Source organism: Amblyomma americanum, chromosome 11 (genome assembly GCF_052857255.1).
Source record: "Amblyomma americanum isolate KBUSLIRL-KWMA chromosome 11, ASM5285725v1, whole genome shotgun sequence".
NCBI classification, from domain to species: domain Eukaryota; kingdom Metazoa; phylum Arthropoda; class Arachnida; order Ixodida; family Ixodidae; genus Amblyomma; species Amblyomma americanum.
The window spans coordinates 14866505-14892520 of record NC_135507.1 but is presented as its reverse complement, the minus strand read 5'-3'; the positions used below and the strand labels follow the sequence as shown (position 1 = coordinate 14892520).

The window sequence follows — 26016 nt, the reverse complement described above, 5'->3', positions numbered from 1 at the left end:
TGCTCAGAATATTTTAGTATTCCGACACATGACTCATACGTCCTCACCAATCGCAAAAACACGTTCGCTTTTTGTTTACGTGCGATCTGATGCAGCCCACGAAGCACTGTTCGACAATACACTACCACGCATCGCGCTCCGTTTGCTTGTCCATCGAGTCCCATCGCAAAATATTTTGCAAAAAAAAATGGCGACGCAAAGGACTGCCATGTGCACCTGCTTCTTCTGAGACCGCCGTTCACCAGTAGCAGTGGGCAAAACGTCGTGTGACACGCAGTCGAAAACAAAAGCAGAAAAAAAGTAGACTTGTCGTTAACCATCCCATTGTTTCGTGTTGCATTATCCGCTGTTTATGAAACGGTGGCGTAGTGTGCGACTGAAAGCCGAACAGCACGCATGCTATATCGACTATAAATGAGCGCGGGCACGGAGATAGCGCAATAACGACAGTCATCGTCGAAGGCACCGTAGCGACCATATTCGAGAGGAAAATGAAGTCAGTTCTCGCTGCCATCTTTGCCCTGACTCTTCTGAAAACTTCCTTTGCTGGTGAGTGGCGTGCAGTGTAGTTTCTCAAGTGGATCGTGACGCTTAAGCAACAGCATACTGCAGGAAGCACTGGAAGATATGACGAGGTTTCTTTTAAGCGGGAACTTAAGCTTCAGCCAATTTACGGCTTTGTATCACCGATGCGCTAAGTACGCAAAGGGGTTCTAATTGGATGCACTGCTGAATTAGATTAAATTTATTGGACTAGAAAGGAATGCGGTTAATACTACAGCAACAAATTTTGTTCACTCCTTGAAAGGATCGCCAGCTTTGGAAAATTTTCATATTGTGAATTCATCAGTTTCTTAGCAAGCAGAGATATAGATAAAAACTAAAGATACTACAGCGTTTAAAACTGACGACTAAGAATATTCTACAACTCCGAAAATTACATTGTTTTTTTTACAGTTATGCGGCCTCACTAAAGTGTAATGGAAAGATGGGGCGGCGCAGAATAAAACTAATAATAATAATAATTGGTTTTCGGGGAAAGGAAATGGCGCAGTATCTGTCTCATATATCGTTGGACACCTGAACCGCGCCGTAAGGGAAGGGATAAAGGAGGGAGTGAAAGAAGAAAGGAAGAAAGAGGTGCCGTAGTGGAGGGCTCCGGAATAATTTCGACCACCTGGGGATCTTTAACGTGCACTGACATCGCACAGCACACGGGCGCCTTAGCGTTTTTCCTCCATAAAAACGCAGCCGCCGCGGCAGAATAAAACTGGCAGCATCATTTTTGGCCACTTTGAGCGCTTCAGTATAGATAATAATAATAATTGGTTTTTGAGGAAAGGAAATGGCGCAGTACCTGTCTCGTCTATCGTTGGACATCTGAACCGCGCCATAAGGGAAGGGATAAAGGAGGGAGTGAAAAAAAGAAAGGAAGAAAGAAGTGTAATAATTAAAGTGCTCCGGAATAATTTCGACCACCTGGGGGTCTTTAACGTGCACTGACATCGCACAGCACATGGGCTCCTTAGCGTTTTGCCTCCATAAAAACGCAGCCGCCACGGTCGGGTTCGAGCTCGGGAACTCCGGATCAGTAGCCGTGCGCCCTAACCACTGAGCCACCGCGGAGGTTCAGTACAGGGGCAGTTAACAGAAATGCGACATATATTTTTGTAGGGCCGCTCGAAATTTCTGGGAGAAATATTTTAAAACGACGACAAATGCCGTCACGGCTGCTTTTCTCGACTAGCTCTTTATGCTATCGCACAAAATCACCAGTTTCAAAAGTAAAGCAATGTGTCGGAACGCAAAGACGTCACGTGCGAGACGTCAGACGTGTTCAGTCGTCCGCAGCTCACTGTTTCGGCCTGCGTATAGCTGTCGGGAGCCGGCGCGCCCGCTGTTTTAACGCGACAGCGTTAAGGAGCTCGTGTCGTTGAAAAGCCGGTGTCGCCGGCGTTAGCCGTGAGCGAAAAATGGCACGTCTCGGTGAACACCTGAACCGCGCCGTAAAGGAATATTTTTACGGCGTGGTACGGGCGTCCAGTGAGAATTGTAAGACAGGCGTCATTTCCTTTCCTTAAAACCAATTTTAATTGCATTTTCCTTTCCTTACGGCTCGGTTCGTGTGTTCACCGAGATATATGAGGCAGGCGTCCTTTCCCTAAATTGTCCAACGGGCCACGCGTAGCGTCGAACGGGCGATGGCATTCCGTGCACGCCATGGAAACGCTGCACCACGCTGTCGCGTCTCACTCTTAAAGACGAACCTTTTAAGCGTCCTCCAAATTTTGCGTACTGAATGCAGCCAGGAAACGGGGTTGCTTTAAGTTTTCCCGCTACAGCACACTTTATTGTTTTCACCCCGTCACATGCGGCACCTTCGAACGCTGCGACAACGATCACAATTCCGCGCTTGAGAGCGCTGCTGTCGCGACGCGGGAGTACGTGGTCATTCGGGATTTTTTTCATATTTCGCGCGCTTTCTTTTCACCGCGGAAAAATCTACAGCACGGTATCTAAATAAGCACCGATGACTTGGACGTTTTTTGGGTCTCACTGCACTGGAATTCTCGATGGAAGCGCAATACCTCAGAATTACTATTTTTCGTAGTCAAACTTGTTATTCAATTGACCAAACAAAAATAACGAGGGGGAACTTATTTACGGGTATATTACGTATGGAGAATACATCATTGGACCAGCAACTCTGTCATGGGCACCACCGAGCCCGCTGCCCTTCAATAGGGCACCAACTCGCTGGGAAGGCTGGCTCCCATAGATGCCCTTGCATTTGTTGGTCGACATTTCGACTGCTGACCGATGCCTGACAGAAGTTGCGACTAGCTTCAGTTGTCAGGTGCAACCGAAGAACGAGGCAGCAGATGCCCCTCAAAAGAGGCCCTCCAGCCAATAGCATCGACTGACTTTCGTAATGCCGTGGCTAGTCCGCATTAATTTTCAGCCCCTGCGATTTCACACCAGCATGTCCAAAGGGATAGGTCAGGGGGAGAATCTGTCAACGCCATTGGCTGTTGGGACTCATGTGAGGGGTATTTGCGGCTTCGGTCTTGAGTTGTACATACGACTATACAGTCCCCCACTTGTGCGATGATTTCGGGTGCACAGTCTTTGCGCCAAAAAACGACTCCCTGGGCAAGATGTTGTCCACTCTCGAATTACGCATTGCATAAGGTAAACCAAGCACGGCAGGTGTCAGAACATTTTTGGTTTTGTTACGTCACTTGTGACATCACGATTTGATATGGCTGTCACCGCTGTTTCGGCCAATCAGAACATTTGTGAGAAAAGACGCAGGACGGCGGGTTTATTCTATGATGAGGCCTCATTGCAATCACATCAAAATAAAACCACAATCTGACTTATTACATGAAATGATCAGCAACATGGTTGAAGTCGCCTCCCCTATTACGCCACGGTACATTTTTAATCCGGTATAAACACCCGGTATACTCATTACAGGCCCAATACTCGTCAGGGTCTATTCGACGCCCCTTTAACTCTTCAGAATGCAGAACCGATAATAAAATCGACCAGCTTCTACTACAGCACGTAATGTGTCCTTTTCTGTCACGCTTCCCTCTTTATTTAAAGAACTTCCTTTTATTGTTTTCTATTCGCACGATCTGACCACATGTATACAAACCTCGTCTTTCCCGAGGTGTCATTTTCGTTTCTATGTCTCCTGTCCCATGTTATTCGCGCAGTCCTACCTGTTATTGAAATGGGCCAAGTAGCCCGCTAGAACATTCTCCTGATCTTTCTCTCGTAGCTCCATCATGCGCCGAGGGCGAAGTGTACCGGGATGGCGGTCTGTGCGAGGAGAAGTGTGGCGAAAAACCCGCCACCATATGTCCGCTGGCGCTGGTGACAGGGTGCCATTGCAAGAAAGGCTGGATCCGGAGCCCGTCCGACAATAAGTGCATCACCAAAGACCATTGCAAAACAATTTTAGACTTCTCAGGAAGATGAAAATGTACGCACATCCGGGAACTTAATAAACTCTGCGCTGCTAGTCTTCTAAACTCAGAATCGTGTTCCACAGAAGACACATAGTGAATCTCATTTCTTAATAACAGCTCAGAAAACTGTCTTGTGTAAAATGTTGGCAACTGGGACGTGACTCCGGTTGCGTTTTGAGTGCCACATTTGGCGCACCAATCCTCAAATGACGCTTCAATTGGAGTAGTATAACACCAACCCTTTTCATATCACACCTTCGGTAGACCTTGGGTCATGTAATACTTAGTCTAGTAAGATGCATCCTCTCGACATTTGGCCTCACGTTCCCAAGCACGCTATTCAACTCATGGGCACTACACCCCCTCGCCAAGCTGCACCAAAGCACCTGGACACTCGGCCACGAGGGACTGGAGGGCAACGAGGGAGCACGCTCGGCTATTAAGCCGGAGTTCCTGGGTTCGAACCCGGCCGCATTTAGAGGCGAAACGCCAAAGCCGTTCGCGTGCTGTGCGATGTCAGTGCAGCACGTTCAAGATCCCCTGGCCCTCGAAATTATCACAGAGCCCTTCACTACTGCACCTCTTACTCTTCTTTCACTCCCACCTTCCTCCCTTCTCTTATGTCCACCGAGATGCAAGAAAATTACTGTGTCATTTCCTTTCCTCAAAAACAATTTTTCAATTTTTATTCAATTTTTTTCATTGTTTCCATTGAGTGAATTACCTGACCGACATGAGGTGAGGCACAGCACCCTCACACTACTGATGTTAAGCGACTCAAGTCATATCCCACAGATATCCGAAACATAGCCAAATATCCCAACACGTTTGACTACTTGCAAGGGATGTCAGTGGCAAGTTCTTGTTTTATATACACTTTCCGGTGGATATCCCGTTCGGATATTACGGATGCTATCTTGATATGCATATTCTTTCTGTAGAGATGTCAAGCTGCCACATTATCCCGTGGATAACCCATTTGAGTGATATTACGGACATTGACTTTATGTCTCATGTACATTTGCATAAGTTCGCAACAAATTTGGCAGAGTGGACTCGTTTTTTTCTAACAGAATATATCTGAAAAACGTGGTCTGCTGATTTCCATTTCTTGTGTCATCACAGATTCATAATTAAATCAAACAATATTGCTAAAAATGCAAAAGTCACTGCCTCCAAAAGGAGTCCTAGATATGGAGTATATAAGCGCATGAAAAATGTTTGTTCTATGGATGCATGCATATGATCCGTGTTTCACACAGCTTGTTGTTAGACGTTCCCCATGACAGTGTGTTATGATATGCAGATTTTACCCATAAAAATGTCGGCACTGGAGGAAAGCAACTACAGCACTGTAAACAGCTGTAGTCATCTCTTTCTTCAAGCCTAAATCATTGAAAATGTCAATTGGCTTTGCAAATATTGTTCACGTGGGCCAACAAGTTTTTTTCTCTTGGGACCATAAACCATTTACCATTATTTCACCAATTACCAATGTGTCCTTGTTAAAACTATGAAAACCATCAGGGACTTCCTACAAACCTCCCTTGGACATCGAAAGTGCGGCCAGGATTTGTGAGGGATGCCCGCACGAGTTTTTCGGCATGTTCTTTCAACACATCACAGGGACAACCCATGGATGTCAGTGTTGTCACTGGGATATTATGTCGTAAGACACGCTTCTGGTGCCGAGAAACCGGCACCAGACGTTGTTGTGAGCTGCATGAATGGGAACATTTAACAATTTTTTGTAACAGTTACCAATTATTTGTAAATTATCCGTTCATATTTGAAGACTGCTATACGGATGAACACTCAATAGACGCATTAAATACCATGCAAGCATTTTATGTAGGCACCTCCGAAGTCGTTTCATGGTTAAGATGAGACCAGCCGAAATGTGCATTTTGATCTTCTCTAGAATGACTAAACCAATATTTCTGAAGAGGGCGCTCACTCATGTACCGTGTTCCACATCTGCTTAACCATGAGTTCCTTTGAGTGTGGTGAAAAACTCTCTCGAAGCACTGCATAATAATGTTCGCTATATCAAAGCAATTCAGAAATATAAGAACACACAAAATCATTTCATTAAGGACAAGTCTCTATGCAAGCATATGCTCACGTTAGCACTTTATTAAATAGGCTGGGGTAAACAACTGACATACCTCATTTATGTTAAGTGAGAGTAAAGCAGACAGAGCATTGAAGTCATAATTTAGGCTTCCTCTGGGTGACAATAGTAGCCGACATTGTTCGCAGTAGTTCGCTAATAAATTTTCTCCACCCCTTTCTAGTCCCATTGCGGCCCAACTTGGATGTAGTGTACTCTTGTGACATCATTACATACACCAAACAGCATCAGAAAATATTTCAAAGGCAATAAATGTGCTCAAAGATGGCAAGCACTGTTTTCAAGTTATGTTAACTTGCATGAAAGTAGTACCTGCAGCCATTTCCAATGACATTTAGCTAAGGCACCATGTTTATGTAAGTACATTGCAAAGTTAATTGACGCTGGCAGGAAGTAATATAAAAGAATAATAATAATACTTTTATTGACTGTACAACATTCAGTACACGTTTGTTGAACCAGAAGCTCGGCAGAACTGAAGACACACATGCTGCAAGCTTCAAAACACGGTACTGCTGGATGAAGGCAGGACAGCACATTGTGCATCACAGTGAAAAAGGCACAAGCAAGAGCAGTAGCTTACATGAAACTGTGGCAGAAATGCGGACGTAATATAAAACAGATATTGCAAACAAATTAATGTTGACGTTCTGTGCCTGACAAATAAACACAGTACATTTTCATGTGCAAGACGTTAAAAAACGGAAAGAAGTGCTCGGCGGCCCGTACTGAGTCCCACATTTTGCTGCGTCAGCTGGCAGTGTATTAAAGTTTGAAGCATGACATGCACAGAGCCTCAGGACAAGAGTTCTGTGCAAGGTTATACTATGAGGCAGTCGAAAAGTGCATGGTAAAAATTTTACTATAGCACCACATTATAGGTTGACAGCTGGCAAGAATGCTGTCACCAAGAAGTAGTCACTCTGTATTGTAGAAGAGCAGCTGTGTGTAAAACTAAAAAATATTCTTGCCTAATGACTTCATTGCTCATGTGCCATTTTTTTTTTTAAAGTCAGCTACACATTCTAGTCAAGCATAATACATATCTGCACATGAAATGAAAAAGTTTGTGACACCTCTTACTTAATGACATGGCAGCAAACTCCAGAGAATACTGATGGCACAAGACCGAACATAGTGAAAAAGTACCATGTCTACAAGCCCATTCACCAGAAGCCAAGCTTGCTGCTAAAGTGGGGCATGGTTTTAGGCTTTAGCACAAAGGCTAGTAACCTGTGTCAAAGCACTACTACAAATTTTTTGCTTTGACAGATGACAGACTTCCTGCAAGGTAAAATTTGATGGTTGTTCCACTCAAATTTTGAGGACAGTGCGGAACAGCTACAGCTGTTGCCTGGGGGAGCAAGAATTCTGGACGTGCTTCTTACAGCAGCCTCGCACAAGGCTATAGCAGATAACATTTGCTAAAATAGTGGAGTGATGTTCTAGTGTTCCTTCATAAAGTATTTGGTATTGTCATAGCATAAAAAAGTAAGAGTACCAGAGACATGACCAGAGCAAATGGTTCAGGGGCTACAGCAACTTCAACAACATGAAGCACAGTCGCTCTGCATAGACCAGTATAGCAGTGCGAATAAAATGCAGACCATCAGTGCTACTGCTTACATAGGACTCCAAGTGCTCTCAGTAGGGCCTTAGCAAAGATTATGGTGCCACAACGTTAGTTTTACCCTCCTGACCTTCGTTACCTAAACCGAGCACATAACAGACTTCAACCATTCAGTGCGAGCACTAAATTAATTAATTAGTGCCTTGTAGAATATATTTTGTTTTAAAAATTAAGTTGAACAACAATCATGCTTGCTATAACCAGACTTAGTACACAACAATTTTTCATTCATGAAAAAATGGCTTATCACTCGTCCGAGTATCACAGTCCTACACATAAAGACTTGAATCATTCATAAAGTCACTCTTTTCTGATACTTCTTTGTGAGCATAAAGCAGTTGCATGCCGCTAAAGATGCATGTCAGGAACTATTATGCAAAAGTACTTTAACATTTAAGAATTTGAGTACTTCAGTTTTAGCTGCGGTGACCTCTATGCAATGTCTTTTTCTTTGGTCCTGAATATCAAGTGAATATCAACCTTCTGCAAGCACAAGCTAAGACAGTGATCACTTGATGCTTACTTTTCACTTGCTGTAGCAATAAAACTTTGAAGTTCTTTCTTCTGTGATTTCCTGCATGAACAAGCTGATGATGATGATGATTATGAATCTTTATGGCGCAAGGGTTCCTATGGCCAAAGAGCGCCATGGCACGAGGTATTTTTGATTTCTCAAGGTGGGTTCAAAGACCCATTTTCGAAGCATTTCACCCTAAATAAGCCGAGCACCAGACCAGGATAAAGCTTGTACGCTTTGTATCACCGGTGGGTACCAGGCGGCACTGGGGATCGAACCCCGCACCTCCCGCATGCGAGGCGAGGCCGATGCTCAACCACTTGGCCACCGCTGCGGTGCTGGGAAATAAAGAGAATTAGAGAGTAACATCCCGAGAAGGTTTAACATCCCGAAGCAATGCACGGGCAATGAGAGACACCCATGGAGGGCCATAGATTAATTTAGACCACCTCGGGTTCTTAAACACACCCTGATATCGCACACACATGGGCATTTTTGTATTGCACCTCCTTCACAATAAGACAGTCACCACCAGGGTCAAACCCACAACATTGGGATCAGCAGCTAAACACCAAAGTATCTGCACATATACATATATAAGGTGTATGGCACAAAATGTCCTTCAAACCTTACGAGTCACAAGGCAAACTGAGAGTTTACATAGGAGAAGAATGTGTACAAAGTATGATCTCATCCCACTGTAGAAGCATATCACTGATCATGATCTATGTGAACTTCAGAATTGCATGATTCTTCAAGGAATCCCAAACATGTGTGTATAAAGCAACACGTATACGCTGCTTTACATTCCGGGATGCCATGAACACTTCTTAGGCAATGATCAATTGTAAAAGCTGTCAGCTAATAAGGCTGCCATGAGTGGAGGGTACTACAATCTCTTCAACATTGTTGCATCCATGTTGTGGTACCCTCATAACAATACATGCCATCCTGAGCTGCCCCTCAAGATCCCAGGACATGTTGTGGCACTCTCATAAAAATAGCTGCCATCCCGAGCTACCGCTGAAGCTCCAAAGTCAATCTTTAGAGCACCAATCACTACAGAAAGTAGAGAACAATAAAGGGTGTAAAGCACTGGCTTACACCTGTCATCGGAAATTTGATATTTGTAGATTTAGAATAGCTGACAATGTCACTAATGATATTGAAGGAATCTGGAAAGCATAAAAAATTCTCTAGTCTTTCTGTCATTAGCTCAAGCAGCATAAATGGTGTCAAGAGTGTACATTTTTAAGTTTTTGGAAATAGCCCACTCGCTTAAATTCAGGGGGAAGCAAAAGGACCAGCTGAACATCTGAAATGCTCGCTACCAAGGAATGAACAAACAACAAGCAATAAACAAGACAACATATTTTCTATGTCACATGTAGTTATGTTAATCTGTTTTGTATGATATGAATTTTGGAAGGCTAGAAACTGCGCAAAAGACACAGGTAAAGAAACGAACACATCACAGGCAGTGTTGAAGGATCATATCATTGTTGGAGCATAGTAACCTCCAGTTTGGCTTGCATCATATCTGCTGGCACTACGCTCCACAAGCACACAAACAGCTTTTTCCATATGACTGCGCATTTGAAGATAGTTAAGAGAGCTATAGCAAGCTCATGCCTAGAATATGCTCCTACAAAGTCATGCCCGCATGCAATGCAAACCAGCTTCTATAATCCGATTAACAGGCTGCTTTCAGGCGGCTTGCCCTGCCGAGGTCATCTCAGCTGTGGCTGAGAACCTTCTACAGACAGTAAAAGAAAGAAAAACGCAGCAACACCACTGAGTGCATGCTGAGAAAGAAGGCCACGGTTGTGCCGTATATGCACAAATTTTGCCTAGAACATGAAAAAAGTGGCAAAGAGGCCTGGCATCCACATGTTTTTTTTTCAGCGCCATGAAAGCTCACCAGGTTATGCCTGAGGATCTGCAATGAAGGAGCTCTACTACAAGGCAGATGCAGAATAAAGCAGGCGAAAATATACGTCAAATGTACCTTGGGCATAATATATCAAACCCTGCTCAAGTGTGGTCACGTTATGTTGGCCAGACAGGCCGCTGAGTGAATGAACAAGCAGATCATGCGCTGTCAATTTGGAACAGAGAAGGAGCGAACTTTCCGGCTCATTGCATTACATGCAAAGGTTGTCAGGCACGGCTCAGGAGCGTTAAGAGTCTAGGCAGGAGAAAAGACAAAGTAGCTAGCGAGCTTCTAGAAGCGTACCACATCAAGGAAAAGAGTGAGGACAGCATTAGTGACACTTCTGTTACCCTGTATAATGTGGAAAAAAACTTTCTGGCAGATATTGTCCATTTGTGAACAGGCTTGATTTGCCCTCTCTCCCTCTCTTTTTATGCATGTGTGTACACTGACTATATAAGCTGTAATAAAACCAATAAAACAAGTCGATAGTTTGCGCTCTTTCTTCATTGTCTTTCCTGTGTTGGTCTTTTACGTGTGCAAAACTCTAAACAATTTCACTTGCATTTCTGCTTTTATTTCTTCTGTAATAATAGTATTGTTTCTGTACCCTTAACTCAATGGCCTTTTGGGCTGCGCAAGGTATTATAAATATATATTTAGATAAACGTAACAACAAAGCACAGAATGAACACTGAGGTACTATCTCTCGTCTACAGATGCCAGTCAGCACAGCACTGTATATGTACTTGTTTTCTACAGTACTCAAGATGCTGAACAATGGATATTGGGAAAAAAGTGCCACAAAACCGTACACATAAATATCAACACATGCATTAATTCTTCTCAGTCACACAGAGAACTTCCAAAACATTTCCAGGAGTCAAGAAATTTTGTTCGATTCAAAGTTGAATATTGTGACATGGTGATACCTATGGGCAGTTAATGCCAAAGTGACTTATAAAGTTACTGCTGCATGCCAGTACAATGCTACATACAAGCTACATACAAAATTGACTCTGCAATTAGAAAAAAGAAGGTATTGCAAGCTTCCCACATGCCCAATAGGCTGCATTTTGGAGTGAAGATAAAGTAAGGTGCACTTTTTGTTTGTCTCAAAAGCTGTCCAGCTGGTAAGGTTGGCAAGGCAAGATTATGAATGTGTGCCTCAGATGTTGTCCGCTAGCTGAAGTACAACACATGCTGGTGGTTGAAGCATGAATGAATATAAAAATGACAAGAGTAAAAAAGGGACTGAATGACAATCCAGTAAAAATAATCAGTATGAAAAGCAAAGGCTTAGACAACATGCATCACCCCCTGTACCCAGCAATGGTACTGAATGCTGTGGAACATGCACAGGCACACACGACAACAGTATTAGCATAGATTCATTCCTCCAGAACAAAGTCCACCATAAACTGGCGGGCAGAACAGTGTTAGGCATGCTTACAGAAAAATAACAACCAAACAGCAATAACAAACACCTAGGTTTTTAAAACTATGCCATCACCAGTTTTACCAAACTGCTTCACATTTCACCTGATGACAAGACCAGAGTGAAATCTGTGCATGTGAAAAACGCAGATGAATACATTGCAAACTGTGAACTTCTGTGGCTCTTACTGCTGCATGCCCTGACCCTACTTTCCACAGGAAGCAAGACACGCAAAAGAAATGCAGGCACCATATGAAGAGGACAGGAATAGGAGTAAAGGTGTCACTTTGGCTTGACGCACATTAGCTCCCTATTGGACAAACTTTTTTTCGAAAATGGTACCACAATGGCCATTTAGTACCCATGCTGCCATCCTTCGGCAAACAAAAAAAATGCTATGGACGAGGCCAACTTGCCTTAACAAGACACATAGTGCCAGAAAACACACGACAAGCTGGACTTGTCATAAACAGAAATGAAAGCCGGCTTTTGAAGAGCCTGGATCACCCAAGTCCGCTAAGGGGTTAAGATGCTGGCATTGCTTTCAACTCAGAAAAAATAAATGTGACGGCCAACACAACTGATGAGAGCAAGCACACCACAATGTTGACCCTGACAACAGTAACCCAACAGTGACATAGAACACTGAGATGTGCAGACAATTAGTTAGGTCTGAGAAACTACACGGACCTTACAAGTTTGTCTCCTCTGTGCACACTGAACACTAACGCAGAAAAAATTCAAATGGAAAAAAAAAAAATGAAAGTGACTGTTCCTTAAAGTAGTACCGGGATCTGAATCCAGAAACTCACTCATGAAACAAACTCACAACCACAAGCCAACCCTGCCATCATCTATCTCAATGGCAGTTCCTTCAAGTACTGCAGGGATCTGAATTCAGAAACTTTCACTCGTGAAACAAACTCACAACCATTACCAGGCAAACCTGTTATCTAGCTCAATCCACCGCAGCTCAACAGCAGTGCAAAGTAAAAAAGCAACACTTTGTAAATTACACTCAGCAGCAAAAAAGCAGCGTTCCTAAACTAGCTTCTATGGAACTATAGGGTTCCTTGGAGTACTTTTTGAGTTCCCTAAGCACATAAATCCATGCAGGCCTCAATCCTTGCCTTTCCTTTTACCCTCTTTTAAATTTTGAGCTCACCATATTAACCCTACTGGCCATACTCCAATGCCTTAAAGCAGATTGTTTCACTCTATGACCAGCCACAACTATACTGAATCCACCTATCTTTGTTTAGGGATTGTGCATAAGCATGTTCTTCTTTACGTGCATGCTCAGCAGGAAGGAATGAGGGCCAAGACATGTAGAGCTCCTTAGCACCTTGTGAAAGCCCCTGGGGTTCCCCAAGGCTACAAAGGTCAAGAATACCTGGACTAGCTTATACGAATGAAAACGTGCAGTTTCACACACTGAACATTTCATGTGCGCTATAGTGATACTGAGATTTAGACAGCACCATGAGAGTAGCCACATGAAACTGCAATGCTTCATGTGTCTGCAGTGCTTACTGTTTGCCACCTTTGCCTTCGGTGGTGTCTTCAGCAGTTTCAGAGAGGCTGCTTCGTTTCGCTGCTGTAAGTATTGTAAGGGGGTGGTGGTTCACGTGGTGCAGACGGCATTGCTGCTCCACTTAACAGCTGAGCTGATGGTGCGCTGTTGAAATTGGCATAGGGCCCCTCTGTTGGGCATGTGGCCGGCTGCGGTGGATAGAATGCAGGTGGAGGAGGTGTGACCGCTCTTGGAATGAGAGGATTCACTTCCGAATGGCCAAAGGTGATTGCACCGGATGTCACTGGGCCAGGACCCGGAGCTGGCGCCAGTGGAGGTGGCATACGGCACTGCTGCTGCTGCTGCATTGCCTGCAATATGGCATACAATAAATGATTTACCCTAAAAAGTGTGATGCTGTGTCATCCGCTCCCACTGCTGATTGCATTGCGATCTGTATTTAGAGCACGTATTGTCTGTGTTCTTTTTTTTAAGTTCACATGTTTTTTTTCCTCACAAATATAATCTGCAGTGCAATCTATCAAAGCCTCGATGAAAAGTAAGCGTCTGAGTGAGCGAGAGAGGGAAGGAGCAAGAGTGTGAGTGAGGGAATGAGACAGCGAGTGAGTGTGACTAGATGGACGAACTAATGGACCTATTGTGGCGATGTCAGCTTCAAAAGGCAATCCAGTTTGCTGTTTACTATGGAGAAAATTCCCCAACAGTAACTACCATAACGCTGCAACAAAGATAACGGCAAACTGAATGTCATTTTTAAGGTAACTAGAAACTATGCTGAAGCCAGTAAAAAAACTCACTTCAAAAATATTTCATTAGGCCCTAAGCAACAAGGTCATGCACTTGAAATTTGAGAGCATCTTTTCATGATGATGCATTCTGTATTAAAGTTAAACTGAACAACGTGTTGGAAAAAAGCAGTATGTGGCATTAATGTTTTCTTTCACGTTGCAAAAGTCTTGCTGAGAGACCCAAAAAATCAGCTGTAGTCAGGGAACAAAGAAACACATAGAATTTTAACATCCAAGGGCATCAAACCAGAAAAATTATGCTTAATATATGCACACATTTAATTAACGTCCTGGCTTATTTACATGTGCTTAAATTAAGCATGGTGGATATTTTCACAAAAGGAAATGTGGCCACTTTAGTGCTGAAATGTGCAAGGACTTATCTGTTACAGCAGCTGTAGGTTATATAGCATGCTTAACAAGACATGCACTAGTGGAATTAAAGGTGGGAGGTGGCGGAATTCAATTTGCCATTGGAATGGTTCCGACCCAGATTGTCCAACCCCGCAATGGCATGCAGGTGTGGCGCAGATTCTAAGGCTGACTTGCGCAGAGGCGCGGATGGGCAGTGGCAGACCTACACATATACTTGCTTTCTGGTCTGAAACACAATGCACTTTTTGTTCTTGATAGAATTCGACTGTTTGACTTTCTGTGTTCTAACACTGCTCGCTCAGCAGCAAAAAAATGCATTTATTACTGAAAAATTATGGTTTGTAAATGAAATACTTTTTTCTGCCACTCGGTATGTTGAAACAACCTGATAATTATGGACTCCGTGATGAATGATTGGAAACGAATGACAGCGTAGACTGGCCTTGGAGATCTGCAAACAAAAATGTACTCGACCAAAATGAGAGTTACCATAATTAAATGAGAAAAAAATGAGTCCCCAATAAAGTAGGCAATTTAATTTACCTTCATGTCATAATACCTGTGGGAAAAGATGCAATTAAAAGTTGGTAACTGTAGATATTTGAGTCGGTGTGATCATATTTCTAATAAATAACTCTTAAATATAATACATATCTAGTATTTATTACATTTATTATTCAATAATATGACACTTGATCTCATTTATAAATGAAAGTTATTAAACCTATTCATGTATTCATTCAATTTTCAGGTATGTCTGTAATTATGGAATATATATCAAAGAACCACACTTGATATAGTACACCACAGCTAATAAATGAATAAAGTTGTGTTGTTCTTCAAAATCTTTGTTGTCCTTCACCTTCGTGTACCTGCCATTTATGTTAGTTTTTTGCTGTGTACTTGTTCTATTGTCATAATCCGTCTACTTTTATACAGCACTTCTTCGTTTAAATCCGTTGCCAGCCTTACCGTTTTGGGTGTTTCCAAGACTGAGCGAGTCTGTGGAAATTAATTCAGTGAAAGAAGCGGATGACAAAGGCTCCTGCCTTGTGGAAAAAAAGGCCGTTACACACCTATGCAATGTTCGCAGTTCCATTCACTCACCCAGAAACGCTGCCGTCTGTGATACCAGATGCACCAAAAGATGACACAGCTTCCAACAAACATCAGCACCATGATCATTGGCACGACAAAACGGGCCACAGTGAAAGACCTGTCCATTTTTTCCCTCACTGCACAGAAAATAAAAGGTTAATTATTTATAAGCCTTTCACAGTTACAGTTGACATCATTTTCAGGAGACAGCCCTATCATTAGCCAGTGCAAGCTAAATTTCAGTCCAGAAAAAATGTGTAGCAGCCATCTCTTGTGGTCCTGCTGGTTTTAAATCAACTTTTCTTAGAAGGAACCCTGAGTAAAAATTGATTCTGGGCTGTATTGATTGGTTATCACATTTTGATGTGAAACAGGCTGCGTACATTCAAAGGGGCAAGAACAGAACAAAAAATGAAATAAAAGGTATTGCCACCGCATGTTGTGTTCACAAGCAAATTATGAATGTGTCGAGTATTTTTTTTTGTCAATTTCAGAGGCCTGATTACGCAGCTATTAATTATTAGCAGTCACAGAGTCCATAATTTTCTCGACGACATCATCACTACAAGTTTGGACTGAGTGGCGGGAAAACAGTATTACATTTTTAACTTGAAAGTTCTCAGGAATAAGCACATCTTTTGCTTCCAAAGAAACGTCCACAAAGCCACAAAAAGTCATGCAATCGAATTTCATTAGGAAAAAAAAACAGGTGGAGCTGTCCTCAGTGCCCCTTTGAGGGCACTATGTGCTATAGCTAAGGGCTGGAGTTCTGAGTCTGAACCGAAAAAAAAAAAATAAACATGCAAAGACAAGTGTTTGAAATTCGGTTTTAAACAAAAAAAGGCCTGTTTTCTTCAAATGCGCGCCAAAGCTTGCCAACTAGTGAGTACGAGCCACAGTCAATAACAAGAGCAAATTACCGAGGTGTGGAAACCAGGAGCATCATGAGACTGCTGTCAGACAGCACGGTGAAACAGCCATTTGATTTAGCAGCGAAATTGTGCATTTTCAGTCATTGCTCCACTACTTTAGACTAATGCCGGGCGCAGCTGAAATGGCTATACAACATCGTTAAGTTTTGTCTATTAGCATATCACCTTCTGCTCAAAGATTGTCATCACCTTCTCAGAGCCTCTACACGGTATAAGAGTGTTTGTATGGCATGTAAGGGAATTGACAATAATTGTAACCATAGCAAGTTATCGTCATGTTGAAACAATGCACAAGCATCACAAAAATGTGTCATTTTCTGGCACCCACAATGATTCTAAGGTACTTCCATCCTTGCCCTTGCTAGCCGGACTACGTGACCAGAGGCTTTCTGGCCCCTTTCGAATTGCAGGAGGAGTGATCACTATTTCTTTCCTTTTAACCTGAAACTTAGTTCTTATGATGCATTTGTTGCTTTCACAGTTTGTTCCATGACTGAAGGCGTAAGCAGAGTGTTGCAAGCAACAAATACCCTTCCATTTATCCACAAGACAAATAAAAATATTCTAACATGAAGCCAACTAGACAGAAAGGCCTGGTCCCATTAGCTAAGGAAGGCAAATGCAGTCTACATGTGTTGTTCCCCTTTTATTTCATGTTTTTTCCTCTCATTTGTTTGGCACTTTGCACAATCAAGAAATAAGCCACACAATAGAAATAAGCTATTTACTTTTTCTCATGGCCGGATCACTTAACTTACATGCTCTTTTTTTTATGGTGGTAGTGTTTCATACTGCAGCCACTGTAAACGACTATTGGAGCATTAATTACTTATACACATACTACTTTCACTAACTGCCAAGCACAGATAAATTATATGTGATTCTGAGCTCAAAACAGTGCCACATATATCCACGAAAAAGACCGGTGATGCTTTCGCGGAAAATTTTACTCACCAAAACAAACAACTGCGTTCTGTAATGAACACCGAGAAAAGTCAGCTGAATTTTCCGAAAATAAAAGCTGCAATGTCTAACCCATAGCTATAGCAATGTGCTCAGCAATCTCTTCTATAAGCTTTTCAATAGAGCAATAAAGATGAACTGTTCTAATTAGGCTCATAACTGGTGAACTGAAGCAATCATAGAATACGCAACAGAAGAAGTACAAAAATTATGCATATATAAGAAGATCAACCAGATGCATTAACATGTCAACTATAACTCTGAAATATTTGCCATGCAAACGATAAAAAGATAAGAACGATAAATTAATTTCAGTGCTCAAAGATAGCACAACAAATTTCAATGCTGATTGTAAGGTTGCGATTTACTGATAGCCAACACGCACTAAAATGGCTGCCGAGCATAAGACCACGAGGTATTACTAACAGGGCTGCTCAGGTACAGTTTCAAGCAATTTTTTTTTTGTAAGCAAGCAGCTACAGTGATGTGTAATTCGTAAAGTACCTGCTACTAAGCATGACACTGCCACATGCCGTGCTCAAAAGGTATTACGGATATATACTTAAGGGAAAATAGCGCAAAAGACGGGGACAAGTGAAGAAAACAACAGGACCAGCACTGGTCCTGTTGTTTTTTTTCTTGTCCCCGTCTTTTGCGCTATTTTCCCTTAAGTATGTATCACCAACTCGCCCGTCTTGCCATTATGGATATGACTGCAAAACGTGAGTTAAGTACAAAAAGAAATTTAATGCTCCACTCTATTATACACTGCACAGCTGCTTTTGTGCCAGCATCACAGTTCACTCACCCTGATTTAGTTTTTATCATGGTGAGTGATTTAGTCACTCACCATGATTAGTTGTGCTTTCTAACAAGGCAAAGATGCTTTCAAATGAAGTTACCATCAATGGCTCAGTAATGCTTGAGTCTATGATCAATCGCCTAGTGCAATTTAATTTCTTGCCCCGCAGGAAATGTGCTACAAGTGACTTAGTTGCTTTGACTACAAGTTGCTGCTACTTGTAACAAAAAAAAACGCAATAGATCAACTGCAACATTTAGGTTCATCTTTAACTTACACATTTTTACCGTAACGTGTCTGACTGTTACAAAAGTACAGTGGCATGTGTCTGCCTTTTTCTTCGTGAGGAGGTAACCCTCTCAACATCTTTCTGAAAGCATATCTAGTCACACTGAACAGAGAAAATAAAACATTTGCAGACTAACGATTTTTTTCACTTGCCGTGATCAACAGTTTGTGAACACAGCCAACATGAAGTATTACCAATACGAATTACTTCAACTTGGTACTGCCTGCGCAGTTCTCAAGTATTTTCACGTTAGTTTCATTGCCATTTGCAAAGCTCTTCTAACTATTCTTTTCCTCCTGTTGTTTAGAAATTTCTTATCACTTGCTACCTTTTATTGTCTGCTCCTGTGGATGAGATGCATTTCTGATAGACAAATTTGTCATATATACATACACATGCATCCCACCCAGCTTGTGCAACATTCCTTATGATCAAATAAAATTAGACATAATGTCTACAGGTCAGAAACTGCGAGGCTCAATATTTTCAGTTTAAAATGACAGTGGCAAAGAATCTTACTTTTCTTGCGAGCATCTTCAAAATCAGAGGAATGAACAACATTCCAAAGAAAGCTGCCGATGCAGATGCCTCCAGCTGTGTTTTGTATGAAACGATCCATGCTGCCTCCAAAGTTCAGATGAACTTGTGTTAAAACTTCTTGGCAGGCTGGGTCATTAAAAAGACAATTCCTGTCCTCGAGCTGTTCCCCTTCATCAGATGAACTTCCTCAGGCAGACCTGCACCCGAGAAGAAGCATGATATTACAAGTGGCTTAAATGAATACCTGTTTAATTGAGCACATTGCAACTAAATGCTTGCAGAAAAGCATCTATTTTATATGTACAGGCCCATGTGAAATACATTGCAATTCCAACAAAATGCCAGTTTTCTTTTACAATTCAAAAGAGACATGGGTAGGGGGCACTACTTTCTTGCATGAAGGCTTCACTCATACTTATAGCCTTTTTAAGGAGCTAGGAAATGTAGAACCCTGAATAACGTTTCACTGATAGTTCCAAGCTCACTTTAGTAGTTCGACAGATGACAATAATGACGAAAAAGAATGCTTTCCCTTTCCAACCTAAAGCAGTCAAAAAAGATTAAACAAACAGCGTGATAAAGAGCCGAACAAGTATTTTACTCCTTGCGATGATGATGTGATACTACAAAGACACTGGCCCTCTTTGTATAAAACATAGACATGCCAAATGCTCCTCATGCAACATGTAGAGAAGAAATCAATGTTTGCAAAAAAAAAATGGTGTTGATTTCAAAACGCAGGTTCCAGCTGCTTTCAGCAATATTATTTTCCAATATTATTACCTTTTTTTTTTTTACGGTGGTATCATAGGACCGGGTTAATCATAGATATTGGGGAGCACTTTGCCTTGCAGTAAGCATAGTCGTGTTTATGATAATGCTAATGTAGCGTTCCTGTGCAGCCAAGTAGCTTGTATATTTTGGCCATTTTGTCAGCACCAGCAGTAGCTTTGCCGATAATTAACACACACATGGTTGTACAGTACAGTCCACTGTTAAAGGAAACATGCGATCGCGTGGTCTCCGTGCTTCACAGAGCGCTGCCACCGAGAACTTGTGTGAATTATCGCCACAAGGCGCATGCCCAGTAAGCATGGAGGCTGGAATTTCCGCGCATGGCCCTCATGCCGCTCATTCTCGGAGCGACTAAGCAGCAGGACTTCGTGAAGCGTGGAGGCCACGCAATAGCATGTTCCCTTTAGCAGTGGACCGTACTGTACATACAGCTGTGCTTTTCGAAGGATATGGCATTGTTATTTAAGAAACAAGTGTAAGGTAAATGATGGAACCGTCAGACAAAAAACACAAACTGAAGTTCACTTTTAAAAACTTCGTTATCATGTCGCCTTTGGGCTGTTGCTCTTGGTTGAGCAGAGGGCTGGACCTCTGCATGCTGACTGCAGTGATGGAACTACCACTGAACCGTTTCAGTAGACCAAAAACGACACTCTTTTTGCGATGCTTATAAATGGTGTGGACAAATCTACTTATCCAGGTAACTTCCCTTTCCATGTGACAACAGTGAACATCACTACGCTTGCAAATGAAGTTTGGTAAGGTGTGAAACCTCCCGGTCTGCAGAGGTGTGTAAAGCAATGAAGAAATGCCTGAAAGCATACAACTCGGCTATTTAATGTAAAACTAACAGTGTCTCACTGCACCCGTGATTTTCATGCAATTGAACAGAAGGTGTTTTTCTTCTGTTCTGCTCTCCCAATTCATATGAACCACTCAACAAAAATTGCTGAATATAGAATTTGATTACATCAATGTGTAATTGCAGGACAACTTCTCAGCCAGGGTGTGGCCTGTTGGCACGGCACTTGTGTCCATTCTCTCCTGTTGTCTCTCTGCCTCTCCTCAATGCCTTCTCTTACCATCGGAACCTACTCGGCCAACAGTTCTTTCACCATGCTCCTCAGATGACACCGGGTGCCCTTAGAAAAGTTCTTGGAAAGCTGCAGCATTACACTGACTTCTCAATTTCGCTAAAAGATTGGCCCTCTCGCGAATGGTTACGGAAGGATCAAATGTCCCTTTTCGAGGGTGGTGTGTTTTTCTGCAGCCAGCATCTCTTCTCTGCTCCTAGCCATCCGTCCAGACCCAACTTGCCAACACAGTCGCCAGTTCAAACAGAACAGTTTTGCGGCACGTAGTGACTGCAACACATGGTCTGCATGCATGCACGCACACGTGCATACACACACACACAAACATGGCAGTCCTTCTGCTCGCTCCCGGGGGCGGGGCAACGAAGACTGGCAGGCAATACATACCTTAGTATTTTCTCCTTTGAAGAATACTGACCTTTTTCGGTTAAAATTGAATTTTGAAAATAGAATTTGTATACTTTTTTTTCCAATTTGAACTGAGTAGTACAACCCCCGGTTATGATAAATGACTTAATTTAATAGCTTGAGCTGCACTGGCTGAGATTAACAGCTAAAGCATAGAAAATAGTGATAGATATCACTCAAGTGTAATAGCCAATTTCCTGCCAGGCAAATTTCGAGCTAAAGGAAAATTTTTAGCACACAAGAAATTACTTCTAATGCAGTAAAAGCGTGCCTCCAGATGCAACTGTATCAAATATTTAATGCTATGGATGGTCACGTCCCGCCTGCTCATGCTCAAATTATTTTTTTTTTTGTAGCTACCTCCGACTTTCAAGTGAAATCTCATTCTAGAATCCTTTTACCAAGTAATCACGGATATGCAGAGGTCGCACACCAATAAAAAGTGCGCACCAGTACTAATATTTTGACTGGATGTCCGTACGATGCATGCAAATCCTCAATATTTGTTTTTCAATGTGAAATCAATATTTGGATTTACCACATAAATTTGTGGGCCATACATTAGTGGACATTCGGGGATATTCCACAGCCATTTTTAATATCCAAAAAGCATGTCCATCAGCCGTCCACTTCATAAATTCCTGCATGGTTACTCCAATTCTGAAAAACTCAACTTTTGTTCCATTTGGAACTTCCAAAATGATTCTTAAAATGTGTAAAATGGGATGTACTGAAACTGTGCATAGATGTCGAGATCGCAGAGCAAACGGGCGTTTTTGCATTTAGTCTGCGTCGAAATATGGCCACCGCGGCCAAGACCGAACCCGCTACCCAGGGATCAGCAGCTGAACGCCCAATACACTGCGTCACCGCGGCGGGTCAAACTAATGCCTGTACAAGCGACTACGTAAATCTTCGAGTGCCCATGCTTCGGTATACATTCGCAAAGTTTCTCCCCACATATCATTACGTAAAGCGCGCGCACCGCACCGCAAGGCTTCTTCTTTTCGATTCCACTGGCCTCATGTCGATCATGTATACGCGCGGACTACGTGTTTACATGGATCGCACTCAAGGACGCCAACCGAGTTCGCTGCAACTCGTATTACGCTCGCCGTCCACAGACGCAGAAGCCAGGAATGAAACTGACCGATGCGCAGATCGCAGGACAAATAGGAAAAGAGAAGAAAGTGGTATACGCTTTCCCTGGTTTCACACTTCGGAAAGGCACATTAGCCTGTTGCGTTCACTGCTTCTTTCCTCACGCATTTTCGCCGAAGGGCACATTTTCATATCCCGGTTTAGAATGTCACAAAGGTTTTCTTAGTAAACAAAAACACGGCACCCGTGGCACACAAGAGTGGTACTTCACTTCGACGCGCTGCTACGTCTACTGCCGTGATCAGGCAAGTAGACACGCCCCACTAACAGTGCATACACTATTATGTCTAAAAAACTAGAGAATTTGAGCACCGAGCATGTTCTATCTCAAGAGAGCGCAGTAGCTCCTCGCACCCTTTATCGACAAGGCCACCAGCGAGTGCAGCCTGATAATACGTTAATAGTAAGTTAGTTACCTCCTGTTTATTCCGCTGTTGGGAGAAGGAAAACGCAGAGGCTGGCTTGACAGTCACAAAAATCGCACCGTACACAAGTCTACACACGTGAAAGCCACACAGCACGCACGGACCGTGTGAGCGAAAGTGCGGCCGTACCTGTGCCTAAAGCATGAACCAGCCAAAGAAGCGCTGGCGCCGCTGTTATTTATGCCACACGTTTCGTAATGGTAAGGAGAGCAAAACAGCGAGAAAGGGATATGAAAGCGTCTGCTCGGTTACACTCGGTTACTTTGTAAATTCAGCCCTCCTCTACCGCTGCTGCCCTCTTGTGCCGGCTACACAAAGCGAGGCAATAAAGTGGTAATAACAGCGTAACAACGGCGGTCGGACTGAAGCTGAAGCGCACGCGGTACTACGCCGAAGCTTCAAAGATTTGCAACTCAATTCCGAGGTCCATGCGTCCTATGCATGCGCGCCACGCCGCCACGCTAAGGAGGCTAGAATCGCTTTGTTCTGCGGCGCCCCCGGCGACGCTGGCCTGCAGCCCGATTTCATCACACTACGCCGCGTGCGCAGTGCAACGACTGCCGGCCGGCGAGTTGGGTCATCCTAAATTTAGATGCCCTACAAGCAAAGTTTATTGCTTGCGTTTAGTTGCTCATGTGATTGTCAAGCCCACTTCTCCAAACACGCGGCGAATTTGAAAACCCGTGTGCCATCATTTGCTGACCTCTGGAAATTGATGAGACTGCCAAAATTAAGCATATGCCACAAAGTCGCTAATCACCATAGAATGTTAATTTTGTTTGCAATATAGCTAACGCGTTCTGTAATTTAATTAAGTTCCCTACGTCATGTGACTGCCAATATTAGAACATGCCACAGATTCGCCAAGCACCATAGAATTTAATTTTGTTCTTTTACGAAATAGCTAACACAAAGTGTAAGTAAATCAAGCTCGCTACATTGATGCGCTTTTGCATGGTTTTGTAGAGTATGTGCTACGGTCGGGCTAGCTTTATAATTCTCTAAAAATTTCAATCTCGTTCTTCATCATTCCTTATAGAGTGTAAAGTTTGTTTTACCTCACTAAATATAAACAAGGATAAAAAAAATGGTGACAGCAATATAGCACAGTACAGCAGCTAGCCTTAGATCTTTTCCTGCATGGTGGTGTGCTCTGCGGTGAGCTGGAAATATGGGCCTCTGCATGGTCTTGATCGGCAATTAAGAGTCACTGGTTTTCTGAAAGGCAGTGATGCTTCGCTTGAGCTGGAAGCAGAAGCAGTGCAGAAGTTCGGCTTGCTTGGTGCATAAACTCGACCGTTTCATGATAACATATTGGACAACAGAGAAGACCCATGTGGTGTTGCAAGTGACACTGAATATGTTTCTTTGGAGTAGTAACTGACGTTAGGTACAGCCCACAGATACATAGACAAGAGTGCATAGAAATGAAAATAAAAAGCACTCTACTATTATTCTGATGTGTTCCTAAATAGATACAGAGAACATAAACAAAAATAGAAGAGGCAAAAAATTATTACAAGTCACACATTGCTTATGTTGGATGAAGCAGGCGTATCAATATGTCAGCACATCCCTGCTTGCATCACAAATTAAAAAAGTAAGGACCGACAAGATGTGCACACGGCACGGTAAAGCAGTGAATTCAAAGCCTTGAGACTGGATGCCAAGAGAACTAAAGTCAAGAGAAATTTGTGCATATGGAAGCCTGCTTCGTCATCTGGCCTCAGTGGTGAATTTATCAATGCATCGTCAATGTCCTTCACCAAGAAAGAAGTCGGGCTCCTTTAGCACGACTCTACCATCTTTTGCCGCAAACCTGTGAAAGACTACACCAGAATAGCGATTGCAATCTCACGGGACACTGCTCGCCTTTGTTTTGCCTTTTCATTTTCCTGTCTCTTTTTCATATTTACACCCTGCTGCTGGAGGCATCCACATAAAGAAAAAATAAACCAGTTAAAAGTCCTCTCTTTGTCCATTGTAGCTATACCGTAATCAGGCACGCAAAATAATCAGTCCGGTCTGCCCCTCTCCTGAGCAATCCTGGACGGAGAATCAACCAATCAGAAAAAAAAAATCACCTTGAAACAAAAACAAAGCTAAGTCAGAACTGTTATCATGAAGAAAAAAATGTTAATGTTTTACGAGTGCCTGAATCACACTCATTATTAAGGAAGGAATGAAGAAGGGAAACATGGCAGCAAGAAAGATGTGTCATAATGGAGGGCTCTTAATTAGTTTTGACCAGGATTAATTTTTGGATTACTTTTTGGAATAATTGCTACTTCGTTGTTTTAATACACTCCAGCACTAATGTTACCCGGGTCCAGAAGCCGAAATGACAGCGAGTGGACAAATAGCTGTAATACAGAAGTTCATTTATGCCTCACATATCATACCTAACTGCTGTTCGACTGCTAGAACTGAAACCAAAATTGCCCGGAAGAATAAATTCAATTGTTTACTAGGTGGAGGAGAATTTCAAGTGGTGAGTCACATTTGCCAACATCCTATGCATCATTCCAAAGCAGCAACACACACTGAAAAATTTGGGCCTCTACAATTCTCACAGCTGCTGCTGAAGATTGTCTGCAGGTTTTGAGCACAAATCCGAGAAATCTTCAACAGTATCAGCGAGCCCAGGTCGGTCACAGAGTGGGTGCAGTCACAAAACAGGATGGTAATTAAGATGAGGTGTCCATAGCAAAAATGTATGTTTCAATCCCACCCTTTGACATGCTCATCACCTTGGAAGATAGACACTTTCTCATGTATCATGTGTGCCATATCTGCGCCTAACCATTCCTTGAAGTGCAATGGAATTACCTCTCCTTTGAAGCACTGCAGAATCCCTTTCATGCGTAATTATTTCAATGCACTTCAGAAGCAATTTCAAAAGGCGCAAAATTGTCTCACCCAGACCCTTCTTTGCGAGCGTAGACTCCCTTCAGCATCTTCAGAAATGAAAGTGTGAGCAGCCATGCCAAACTTGTTTTGTTGCTAAGGTAAATGAGTGCATATTTGGAATATTATGGTGCATAAGCAACAAGGCTATCATGCACCAAACAAAGGATTGTAAAAATGACTGTTGTACAGATGGACTACTAGAATCCACAGTGTTAGTTTGTTTCTAATAACTTTTTCTTTTAAGAACCTAACGACTCGCAATAAGTCTAC

The 26016-nt window shown here is 42.7% G+C and overlaps 1 protein-coding gene and 1 long non-coding RNA gene across 3 annotated transcripts; one reads left to right on the top strand and one right to left on the bottom strand.

Annotated features, from left to right (window-relative positions):
- The first annotated feature begins 354 nt into the window (after positions 1–354).
- LOC144110687 (uncharacterized) lies at positions 355–4043 on the top strand. Its single transcript, XR_013309899.1, has 2 exons — positions 355–549; positions 3791–4043. It is a non-coding gene; the product is annotated as an uncharacterized LOC144110687 (long non-coding RNA).
- Positions 4044–6508: 2465 nt separating this feature from the next.
- LOC144110686 (uncharacterized) lies at positions 6509–23256 on the bottom strand. Of its 2 annotated transcripts, none has more exons than XM_077643745.1 (4): positions 23178–23256; positions 18933–19150; positions 15437–15564; positions 6509–13516 (listed from the first exon to the last, which is right to left on the bottom strand). In XM_077643745.1, the coding sequence occupies exons 2-4, from the start codon at positions 19030–19032 to the stop codon at positions 13205–13207; spliced, it is 540 nt and encodes a 179-aa protein (XP_077499871.1). In that variant the 5' UTR covers positions 19033–19150; positions 23178–23256; the 3' UTR covers positions 6509–13204. The 2 variants fall into 2 exon arrangements, with proteins under 2 accessions (XP_077499871.1, XP_077499870.1); XM_077643744.1 differs by having other exon boundaries at positions 22828–23251.
- Positions 23257–26016: the final 2760 nt, after the last annotated feature.